The 11,902-nt window shown below is 35.3% G+C and overlaps 2 protein-coding genes across 3 annotated transcripts; both read left to right on the top strand.

Moving 5' to 3' along the window:
* Window positions 1-5,724: 5,724 nt before the first annotated feature.
* On the top strand, window positions 5,725-8,990 carry LOC306853798 (killer cell lectin-like receptor subfamily F member 2). 2 transcript variants are annotated; one of them, XM_079391451.1, is made up of 6 exons: window positions 5,725-5,846; window positions 6,405-6,509; window positions 6,618-6,677; window positions 6,756-6,821; window positions 7,681-7,817; window positions 8,095-8,990. In XM_079391451.1, exons 3-6 carry the CDS (start codon window positions 6,635-6,637, stop codon window positions 8,281-8,283), a joined length of 435 nt encoding a protein of 144 aa, XP_079247577.1. In that variant the 5' UTR covers window positions 5,725-5,846; window positions 6,405-6,509; window positions 6,618-6,634; the 3' UTR covers window positions 8,284-8,990. The 2 variants fall into 2 exon arrangements, with proteins under 2 accessions (XP_079247577.1, XP_079247578.1); XM_079391452.1 differs by having other exon boundaries at window positions 8,110-8,764.
* Window positions 8,991-9,180: 190 nt separating this feature from the next.
* LOC306853763 (CD209 antigen-like protein C) lies at window positions 9,181-11,902 on the top strand. The gene is made up of 7 exons (XM_079391410.1): window positions 9,181-9,338; window positions 10,068-10,151; window positions 10,323-10,379; window positions 10,456-10,533; window positions 10,927-11,063; window positions 11,186-11,304; window positions 11,443-11,902. The coding sequence occupies exons 1-7, from the start codon at window positions 9,272-9,274 to the stop codon at window positions 11,588-11,590; spliced, it is 690 nt and encodes a 229-aa protein (XP_079247536.1). The 5' UTR covers window positions 9,181-9,271; the 3' UTR covers window positions 11,591-11,902.

Genomic DNA, 11,902 nt, shown 5'->3' with positions numbered 1-11,902 from the left:
TTTCACACATGGTATTGTGACCCCCTCTGTGAAATCCAGGCTAAAGTCTCAAAATCGAATTATGAGATAAGCATCAAAGTTTGATTTCAACCATTAATTTCACTATGATTTCAATCTTTGACATAGCCTTAATCAATCTTAACTATATAAAGGTTACATTTTCACAGAATGTTTGAATTTTATGTAGAAATCGGTATATCACAAAAAATGACTTTAGCTGGGTTTTCACAGAGGGTAGAAATGCAAATAATTTTCTTTAATGTTGCTATTTCCTCTGCATGCGTTCTTAGTTCTTGGTGTAGGAAATTTTAAGCTTATCCACCACCAAGGTCAGTCAAACCTCAATGAGGTCAACATGTTCTTTTAATGCCCATGACTACAGCAACGTGAAACATTTGTCTTGTATATGTGTTTATTGTAGACCCTAGAACCAGACGAATCAGTAGAAACTGCCCTAAAAGTGTGTAACTGCTTCTAATGTTTTGAAAAAAGTCTCTCTATCTCTCTGCAGGTGAAGCTTATGTATGTAACTGTTGAAGGGTTTTGCACTCTGTCCTACAAATTCAGATTTGGAGCAGGAAATGCTGATACTTGAAAGCTTAGTAAGGTCTCAGCTGAATCACATTGACACATTTGAGAAATTAGATGTGCATAAATGTTTATAGCTGATATTAAACTATTGTTAATTTCCTGACCGATTTGCATCTAACCTCTGACAAAAGCTGTAAACAGTCCCACTGTCATCTGCTGTCTGGCTTCAAACAGGAAGTGATGCATATTAACACATAGTTTGTGTGTGTGTGATTGACCGTGCAGCATCTGAAATCAAAGCACTAACACCTGCCATCTTTGCTTTAATTCTGATGATCATATTTACAGTAATACTGCTCCGCTGTCCAGAGAGAGGCTGGAGGCTACACATGGATGTAAGTGATTCTTGATTTTTTTTCTTTTCTATATGACTAAAATTTCACTCTGTTACGTTGTGTGTATAAAACATAGGCTCAAGGATGAAAAGTCCTTTGTACAGTGTTGTTCAGGATATTGTTATTTTTAGGCTTCTGTCATCTTATGTTTGACAGAAGCAGTCGTGGCCTAATGGATAGAGAGTTGGACTTGTAACCCGAAGGTCGTGGGTTCGAGTCTCAGGTCCGGCAGGGATTGTAGGTGGGGGGGAGTGAATAACCAACACTCTCTTCACCCTCAATACCACGACTGCGGTGAGACCCTTGAGCAAGGCACCGAACCCCCAACTGCTCCCCGGGCGCCGCAGCGTTGGCTGCCCACTGCTCCGGGTGTATGTTCACTACTGAGTGTACACTTGGATGGGTTAAATGCAGAGCACACATTTAACTGCTGGTTATACTCTGTATAATTGTGTATGTGACAAATAAAAACAAATTATTAATTATTATTTTAAAGGAGAAATTTTCTGAGAATTTGCCGTCAAGCCATCCAAAAAGTAGATGAGTTTGTTTCTTCAGAACAGATTTACAAAAATTTAGCCTTACATTACTTGCTCATCAATGGATCCTCTGCAGTTAATTAGTAAATTAATCTGAAGCAGAAGATTATTCATACCAATATGAAAATTATACACCGTATTTACTTCCTAAAAGCTCGTATGTTGTGCTGATTTGTGTTCCACATGTCTCTCTGTCCATGTTTAATGTGTATGTTGTAGATAACCGATCCAGCAGCAGGAGGAGGAGTGATTGTATCAGTGTCCAGGTTCTTCTTTCTGTTCTCCTCTTCCTGTCACTGCTGTATAATAGTCTTGTTATACCTGTGTGAATATCCTCAAGTTTCATATACACACATACCACAGGCATGGTATTTTACACTATGCATTATTTTGATTGTATTACTAATTTTACAGATTACAGCAATGGCACAAATCATTTAATGGGATGTGGGCCAGAAACAAATTACTCAATATTCTGTTTTCTTACTTTAATACACATACATTAAAAATGAAATATCTGAGGTATGATTGATCACGTGTCCAGACAGTTAAAAAAACTGGCCATTTACATCTGCTATTAGGAATTGTCTAAGGTTAGCCAAACATATTAGATTTTTTTTTTTTTTCGAGCTTCCCCCTGAGAATCACTGGAGTGAAGAATTCACATTATTCTTAAAGCGATAGTTCACCCAAAACTGAAAATTCTGTCACCCTCATGTTCCAAACCCATAAGAACTTTGTTCAAATATCATTCTAATATGCTGATTTGCTGCGTTTCTGATTATTATCAATGTTGAAAACACATCTGCTGATTATATATTTTTGTGTAAACTTTTTTCAGGATTTATTGTTAAATAGACTCCAGACCTTGAATGGTAGTGTAAGCTACTGTTTAGAAGTTCGCAGTCAGTGAGTTTTTATTAATCAAGGATGTGTTAATTTAAAGTTAGAGTTAAGATTTCTGTTTTAAATAACCACTTTTCATTTGAACTTTCTATTCATCAAAGAATACTGAAAAAAATATATATGAAGCAGCACAACTGTTGATAATCAGAAATGTTTCTTCAGCAGCACACCAGTGTATTAAATGATTTTTGAAGGATCGTGTGACACTGAAGGCAACTCAGCTTTGATCACAGTAATACACAGAATCACTCACTCATGTTTGGATGCCAAATCATCCTTAAAGGAACACTCCACTTTTTTTGGAAATAGGCTCATTTTACAACTCCCCAAGAGTTAAACAGTTGAGTTTTTACCGTTTTTTGTACTTTTAGCTTAGCATAGCATAGATCATTGAATCGGATTAGACCATTAGCATCTCGCTCAAAAATGACCAAAGAGTTTCGATAATTTTCCTATTTAAAGCTTGACTCTTCTGCTTTTACATTGTGTACTAAGACCGACGGAAAATGAAAAGTTGCGATTTTCTGGGCAGATATGGCTAGGAACTATACTCTCATTCCGGCGTAATAATCACTTTACTAAGAACTTTACTGCCGTACCATAGGTAGCCTATGATGTAGCTGGGGACTACCACCAGACCCCAAGTAGGGCTCACTGCATCTTGCGGTGGACATCCAACCCCGCCCACATCCAAGTGTGAAATCATATTGGTAGGTTTAGGGGTGGAGATGGGGTGGGTTTAGGGATCAGGGCGTGGAGATGGGTAGGTTTAGGTAAATGTAAGGTGGGAGGAGTTGGATCTGGATCCAACCACGCCCCCTGGACCTTGTGGGCTGCAGTGAGAGGCTCCTCCCAGACCCGGAGATCGGCTGAATGGATTCAAACACGGTAAAACTCAACTGTTTAACTTGGGGAGTTATAAAATGAGCCTATTTCCAAAAAAAGTGGAGTGTTCCTTTAAAATAACTGGAATTTTTTTTTATTATTTTAATTAAAATAAAGTGTATTTTTTCCAAAATGGAACAACATTTTTTATCAATGTTTACCATGAAAGATCAGAACATTTTTTAACTTCAACAGTAGCGTGTCAATTACAAGTACAGGAAATCAAAAAGTATCAAAAACACTTGTGTGCATTATTTGTGTGATTTTAGGGGCTAAACTCACCTGAAAACAACTATTGATTTTCTACTTTAAAAATGTTCTTCCTAAAAAAAGGATTTCACTTAATTTTACTTTATTCAAAGTAAACTATTCAAATTCGATTTGCAATTCTGCATCTTTGATGGCTCAATTTAAATTCAGGAACTGAGTTGGTGCAGTATTTGTATGCTAAAATTTGCTTTTGTTAATAATTATATTAACCCAATCTTACATTTTTTTTATTTTTTATTTAGTGATTCCTTTTAAAGGTGCCATAGAATGAAAAACTGTTTATACCTTGGCATAGTTGAATAATAACAGTTCTGTACATGGAAATGACATACAGTGAGCCTCAAACACCATAGTTTCCTCCTCCTTATATATATCTCGTGATTAAAAAAGACCACTGAAAAACAGGATCACTACGCCCCCAACATTTGCATAAACCCGCCCTTGTTCTAGTACAGTATAATTACCCAACGATATAACTGCGAAAGTATTTAAATATATATTTTAAATATATATTTTCCTCCCTGTGTTTCCTTCTTGCTGCAAGTTACTGAAATGAGCTGCACCAATCAGAGCAGAGCTCAACATTGAGCAGTACTGTGAAACAGCCAATCAGAGCAGAGCTCAACATTGAGCAGTACTGTGAAACAGCCAATCAGAGCAGAGCTCAACATTGAGCAGTACTGTGAAACAGCCAATCAGAGCAGAGCTCAACATTGAGCAGTACTGTGAAACAGCCAATCAGAGCAGAGCTCAACATTGAGCAGTACTGTGAAACAGCCAATCAGAGCAGAGATCATTATTATTCATGACCCTGCCAAATAAGTCAATAACAGACCGTTTCATTGAGAAATCCTAGGGTTGTAAATGGACATGTAAAATCGTTTCTGGAGTTTTTTTGCCCTTACCTAAGCCACATACCTTCTGTGTAGATATCAGAGAACAATTTAAAATACTGTCACCTTTAACTGTTAAAAAAAAAAAAAAAAGATGTCATGTTAGAGCTCAGCTTAGCATCAGATAACGATATTTTTCAATTAGGCTGTTTTTCAGCATGATTCATAAATAAATATATATATTTTTATTTTAGTATGTCTTTTTAATTCTAAGCTAAAACGGCTTGTACTCTTATTTTGCTGTAAATGTAAATGATATTGAAAGCATTCTGTACACAGATGTAAAGTACAGCAATATTACAAACAAATACAGTACTCTCATAAATGACACTGTTTGTTAAATATGTAGAAAATTAAACTTCATAGAGTTCATAGCGCAAGAGCTGGTGATGAAAATTTCAACAAGTTTTATTGGCGTATACTGTATAAGAATATGTATTTAAGTTTAGAAGAAAAATACATTTCAAGTGCATTAATGCACATAGACTAAATACATTTAAAATACATTAACAATGTAATTTTGAAGAACACTTAAGTTGAAATTAAAATCAATTATTTTACATGTGCTTTAGTATATTGATAAATATATAAAAATGAGTATACTTATTTAAAACACAATAAAATCATAATTATGTAAAATGCATGTTTAAGTAATACTTAATTAGACATTATTTTAAAGTGCACTTAAGTATGTTAAGACCTATTGTCGTTAAAGTGTACTCTCTTTAAGTACACTTAAGTGGCCTTTAATTTAGATTATATTATCTGCAAGTGCATTTTTAAAAAAGTATACTTTTAATAACTGAAGTACACACAAAGTACACTTTTACTGCAATTAAGTACACTTCTTTTTCACAAGGGATTGTTTGAACTAAAGTAAGCAGATGAATCTTAATAAGGTGTGTCTTGAGGTTTTGACTGAATTTATCAGTGAGGACAAATTAACTTGACAAACAAAACACTTACCTATATTTAGACCTGTTATGTAGACAGTTATGATCTGTTATAGCATGTAGAGCTTTCATTGTTACAACTTCTTCGTCGCTCATTTAGCTTTAGATAAGCTATATTTTTCTTTTCCACATTTTTATCATTATTTAGAAACACTAACATAAGAGTAGACTTAATTCTTGTGACCACAGCATCAATGGACTTTATTTTGAGTTTTGACTAAATATGTCTACACAATAGTCCAAAATTGTCAATATAACATTATATCTGGGGAATCATAATAATAATGTTGACAGGAAATGACATTTGGTTTGCATTAGCATGTCTGTTTAGTGTGTCTTCACTGACACCCACAGATCAGAGCACTTCACCACATTTCTGCTGCACACTTCTCTGATTGACAGTAATGGGCAAACATGACATGTCTGACCATATTTATGGCAACATCAACTGGATGAAAAAGGATTAATTTGGAAGTAAGTGCTTGATTCTTTTTCTCCTTGAGAATAATCACACATTAAGCTTTAAAAGTGTTTACAAGCGTAGCACATTCTTGATCTACAAATGAGGTTAAAGATAAAAGTAGGCAAAGACAGGGGCTGCTTAAATGTGTATTGGTTTCAATATATAGCCTATGAAGTATTTATAGGCTAACGTTTTATCAACGTTAAAAAATTGACCGTCTTACACCCACACAAATGGTAGCAACAGTTGTCTGATTTGTGTCAGACGGTAAATCTGCAGTCATTAATTTACACAATCACAGATAACGTTAGATATATCGTTTTGTTTAATAGCTAGGCCTCTCATTAAGTCATTTTAAGACTTCTTTGTCATGATAAATTCATTTCCACCATGGCAATGTTGTTGAAACATATGCTTAAAATTTTATTTTTAGACATGCAAGTTATTAACTTTAGCTATTTTTGGACAAATATTTTTTAAACGATTCATTGCTGATGCAAAGGACGTGTGACACTTTATTCTAAAGAATTAAAGTAAAAAGAGTTTAAAATGTGTATTTTATTTTGTAGTTAGGAAATCTGCCAAAGACAAGCGATGTAGTCCTATTTGTGCCAAGGTTCTCGTAGTTCTTCTCATCCTGTCTCTACTGGTTAATGGGGTGCTGGCATACTTGTGTGAGTATATCCTTGGATGTTTTAGCTAGGAACCACTAACCAACTGCATACAGTGGTATATTTACACTACCTTTTACACTTTTTGTTTAATTTCACTGTATTTTGCAGGTGTCACTAAATACAACATGCTGTTGCATTGTGAGCCAGTAACAAACTGCTCAACTTCAGGTAAATCATTCATCTCTATCTGCTCAAATTTTATATGCTAATTAACTGTTTTTCTTAATTTCTCGCACCCCTGTTCAGACCATGAACAAGGTAGTCCAGGCTGCACTGATGATGCGGACTGGAGCTCATTTAACTACTGCCCAGGTAAAACTATGTTTAGTTTTTCAACATACACAAGAACTGGTTTATTATTTGCAACTAATCGCCTTAAAGGGATAGTTCACCCAAAAATGAAAATTCTGTCTTTAATTACTCACCCTAATGTCTTTTCATATTTTTTATGAAATCTGAGAGCTCTCTGACCCTCTGTAGACAGCAACGCAACTGCAAAGTTCCCAAGTCCAGAAATGTAGCAAGGACTTGGATAAAATAGTCCATGTGACATCAGGAGTTCAAGCTACGAGAATACTTTTTGTGCGCAAAGAAAAAAATAATAACATAATTTATTCAACAATTCTTCTCCCCGAGTTACCGTCTTCTGCCATTTTGGAGAGTATCACATACGTAAACAACATAATCAGCGCTGTTTACGTTCAGTACATTGATTACGTTCTGGGGTACTCTCCAAAATGGCGGAAGACAGTAACTTATGTTATTACAGTAAAGTATCTTAATTTGTGTTCCAAAGATGAACGAAGGTCTTACGGGTTTGGAATGACATGAGGGTGAGTAATTAATGACAGAATTTTCATTTTGGGTAAATATCCCTTTAAGCACCTTGGCCAACCAAACATTTGCTTTTTTCTCATCGGTAAAATATCAGTATGAATATGTGCTTCTGCACATGTTCTGTCTCAGCCTTGCCGTATGTCTGTTCTTGTGTTTTTAACGATGAGTCATTCCAAAATACCGTAGAAACACATTTATGCATGTAAAGGTGCAGTTCAGCAGGGTTTCAGCTTTTTTTCCAACCTCTACATGTGTTTCTAGCTAAACCACAAGCCTGAAACGCAGACACACAAGTATGCTTCCTCTTGATAAACATAGAAAACTGTCTCTGTAGATTTGCCAGAGCAGTGGTATAAGGGCAACGGCAGATTTTACGTTTTCTCCAGTTACAACAAGACCTGGAGCTCCAGCAGAGAGTATTGTAAGAGTCTGGGTGGAGATCTGGCCATTATCAGCAACACAGAGGAGAAGGTAGATAACTTTGTGTTCTGCATGGTTTTAAAAGAGGAAGAAATGTGAGAGAAGTGGTTCCAGGTGTGAAAACCCACAGTGTGTGTTCACAAATATAACATTGAGGCAAGTGTAAAATAGTCACATCACATAGTCTTATAATACGCGTTTTCATTGGTAAAACTATGCATAAATCATCTTATAATAAGGATTTTTATTGAATATTATGAATAAATATAGAAGAGAATAAATGTAATATATCATATAAATGTAATATATCATATATCATGTGACGCAGGAATTTCTTGCTCAGACCCTATGTGTTATTGGTGAATCTGATCTCTACTGGGCTGGGAACAAGGATGGAAACGGGCCAAATCTGGACTCCAAACAACACACCTGTGCTGTACTTAAAGGAAATACACAAGAAATTATTTCTTGCTCAAGAGAGGAGAGGAGCATTTGTGAGATCCCATGCCTTCAATAGACCTACAGTAGATGCTTATTTGTTATGGTTGTCTTTTTGTTTTATTTCACAGTGCACTCATTGATACATTTGATATTCTTTCTTGTTAACTTGTTTTCACATTTCCGTACTACTGTGCCATATTTGATATGGGAATGTATATCATACTTCTCATAGTTTTTCATATTATTGTAGTTTTAAAAAGTGTTAAGAACTATGAAGTTCTAATGACAATCTGTAACTCATACATTGCTATATTGTGTATTTTGTTCTGTGTGTTAATGCGTTTTGTAGATAAAAGATTTAGCAGCGGAATGAGAGTCGTCAGCTATTCAGATATGGCATCTTCAATAGGCTAAAAATGCATTTGGATACTTTAACATGTATGAATGTCTTTGCAGAACCGTTTATGAACACATAGTAAGTCAAGTGAATAATTACAGATTTCCCTTTTTATATTTTTAATGATAATTAACTACATAAAGCATTTACTTTAACAACCTGTCTTTATATCATGCTGTTATACATATCTGTGCACTGCAAATCCTCCTTAGTCTAACTTCCACAGCAAGAAAGGTATTGCTAAAATGTTCTTTTCTAGATAGTATATATTTTGAATACATCAACTTTTTTGTCTTATTATTAGTTGTAATTTTATGTGTGTTCATCTTACTTTGTTGTAGTTTTCATCTAAAGGGCTTTATCCTAAGAAATAAACTTAAGCTATTAACAATAAATCATTACCAAATACGAACAAAAAAACAACAACTTAGAAAAATAAGACCAACTTAAAAGGCATGTTAAGTATCACAACATAGTTGTTAATACATAACCAACACCACTAATAAGCTGCAAACTGGAAATGTTTGCAAATACCGTTATTTGGTCGATGTGGTTAAATGAAACCCTCAGAAACCTGTCTTTCTTCATGAGTATTTTGTCACACGAGACCAGAGTGCTTCAGTTCTCTCTTGTCACTGCGATATAACAATCTCTCTTCAGACAAAAGATGTCTGAAAATGTTTATTCTAACTATTTATCAGACCCCAAACTGACATCAGCGGATAAAGATGAGAGTAAGTGTGTTTCTTGCCCTTATTAACTGACTTTATAGAATTTTGACTTAATATAATTTATAATTTCTTAATATAATACTTAAGTTGTCAGTGTTTAATGTTTGTTTTGATATTCCTTCCTTTCTCCTGCATTTGTACCGCGTATCAGTACCTCTAATTCTCCTTTGTCAATTATTTGTTACGCAGTCACATTAAGGTTCTGACTAAAATGTTTTACATGCACATTGGGGAAGTCGTGGCCTAATGGTTAGAGAGTCGGACTCGTTATCGAAAGGTTGTGGGTTCGAGTCTCGGGCCGGCAGGGATTGTAGGTGGGGGGAGTGAATGTCCAGCGCTCTCTCCACCCTCAATACCACGATTGAGGTGCCCTTGAGCAAGACACCGAACCCCCAACTGCTCCCCGGGCGCCGCAGCATAAATGGCTGCCCACTGCTCCGGGTGTGTGTTCACGGTGTGTGTGTGTGTGTGTGTGTGTGTGTTCACTACTCACTGCTGTGTGTGTGCACTTGGATGGGTTAAACGCAGAGCACCATTTCGAGTATGGGTCACCATACTTGACAATACGTCACGACTAAAATTCTCTTTGCACATTTTGTTACAAGTGGATGACAATGAGAAACACAACAGATGAAAAAATAGGACGTAATATGAAATCCAAAACTGTTCTGAATAAAATATATATTATTAATTATATTATTTGTATAATAGTGCTTATGTTTGCTTATGCAGGGCACTGTTGTGAACCAATGCTGAGGAAATTCTCCGTTCTCTTCTTCCTGTCTCTGTTGGCAAATGGGGTGTTGGCATACCTGTGTGAGTATTTTATGTTTTACTAATTTGATTTGATTTGATTAGAGACCTACAATTTTGCATCATATCTTTCCATTTATTTCCAAGTTTAAATAAGGTTTTGAAAATGTCCCAATTTTTTTTAGTGGGGTCTTTTCAGGTCTTTTTTTTTCACTGCACCACAATGATTTACAGATATCACCAAAAATGCAATTCTGTATTGTGAACCAAGAAGAAACTGCTTAAATTCAGGTAAATAATTTCTCCTCATACAAAGCTGTACAGGCACATTAACTTGATAGTCTTACCAATTTGACTCTTTCCACAGGATTGCCTTTAGATGCTCAACCAAACATGAAAATAAATTCCATGAACATTAAAAATAGTCTACCAAACTACTGTTCAGGTACAGTAAAGTCATTATGAATTCATAAATAGGAAAAAGCATCTCCATACTGTCTATTGTAAAAAATGGACAGAGCGGCAGGAGTATCACAAATGTAGTTGACCTGACATCACAACTAGTTCAGTTACACACAGTGTTTTTGATATCTGTTTCATTGTATACTTGTCATTTCTATATTTCTTAGTTCAGAATTTGATTAGTAACACCGTTTATTAAATAAGGCAGAAGTACACAAGATTAGTACAGTTATGCACTTGTAAATATTACATTTTTTCTCACCTATCCGGTTTCAATATTCAGCTTAACCACATACTCAGGTTTTTTTTTTTTTTTTTTTTTTTGAGGGCACTTCCTGTACATCTTTATTAAGCTAAACTTAAACTGTCTATGCAGATTTACAAGAGAAGTGGATCAGAGCACAGGGCAGATTCTATGTATTCTCCACTGATATCATGGACTGGAACAGCAGCAGACAACGCTGCCAGGATCTGGGAGGAGATCTGGTCATCATCAACAATAAAGATGAACAGGTACAGATTAGGAGCAGTGTGACGATGAGTTAAAGAGACACTCTAGTCTACATGTTAAAACTAATAGCTTCTGGGTTTCATTATATAAGACAAAGACAAACGCACTTATTTCTGTGTTGTAGGAATTTCTGTCTAAAAGAGTAAATGGTGTATATGACTTCCACTGGATTGGCCTGACCGACAGCCAGACGGAGGGTGTGTGGCTTTGGGTGGACAACAACCCCTTAAACAACAGCCTCTTGCAAGTATCATTTTACCACCTTTGTATTGATTAGTGACAAATAACAAACAAATTAAGCTTCTTCCAACACAGTTGTTGTTCCCCATTAATCTGTTCTTGACCTCACATATGTAACTGATAATTGAATGGTTATTTTAGATGGGCGTCTCCTCCAGATGACTGGAAGGTTGAAAATCCTTTGCATGGTGAAGACTGTGTTATCTTAAAAGGAGAAAAATGGGGAGATGTCTCTTGCTTGAGGAAAGTGAAGAGGATCTGTGAGATAACTTGTTCTCCACTTCAGTGACAGGTCTAAATAAGAAGTAATTAGATCACATTTATTGCTTGTATTTAGATAGTTATCTTTAAACTTTAAACCTGTTGTCATTATGTGAATGATTGTGAGTTGTAATAAGCTATGTTAGTGGTCATGTATCATGCCATGTATGTTATGCTTGTAAATGAAGCCATAAATTTAGACCTTGTACTGTATACAACAAGATTGTTCGATCCTTTTCTATTTTATAGGCCTACTATTTTACTTAATTGTATTCCAAACTTGTTTTCTTTAAAAGCCAAAATGATGTAATTTGTTGGAAAAAATAAAGTAAATGATTTA

The sequence above is a fragment of the Barbus barbus genome (assembly GCF_936440315.1).
Source record: "Barbus barbus genome assembly, chromosome: 3".
Lineage (NCBI taxonomy): Eukaryota > Metazoa > Chordata > Actinopteri > Cypriniformes > Cyprinidae > Barbus > Barbus barbus.
The sequence above is the reverse complement of the archived record's forward strand: the minus strand, read 5'-3'. Positions and strand labels throughout refer to the sequence as shown.

Coding starts and splice junctions, on each gene's coding strand:
- LOC306853798 (XM_079391451.1), top strand. CDS start 6,635: ATGCTGTTGCATTGTGAGCCAGTAACAAACTGCTCAACTTCAG. Junction 6,678..6,755: donor AACAAACTGCTCAACTTCAG/GTAAATCATTCA, acceptor ACCCCTGTTCAG/ACCATGAACAAGGTAGTCCA. Junction 7,818..8,094: donor TCAGCAACACAGAGGAGAAG/GTAGATAACTTT, acceptor CATGTGACGCAG/GAATTTCTTGCTCAGACCCT.
- LOC306853763 (XM_079391410.1), top strand. CDS start 9,272: ATGTCTGAAAATGTTTATTCTAACTATTTATCAGACCCCAAACTGACA. Junction 10,152..10,322: donor TGGGGTGTTGGCATACCTGT/GTGAGTATTTTA, acceptor AATGATTTACAG/ATATCACCAAAAATGCAATT. Junction 10,534..10,926: donor TCTACCAAACTACTGTTCAG/GTACAGTAAAGT, acceptor CTGTCTATGCAG/ATTTACAAGAGAAGTGGATC.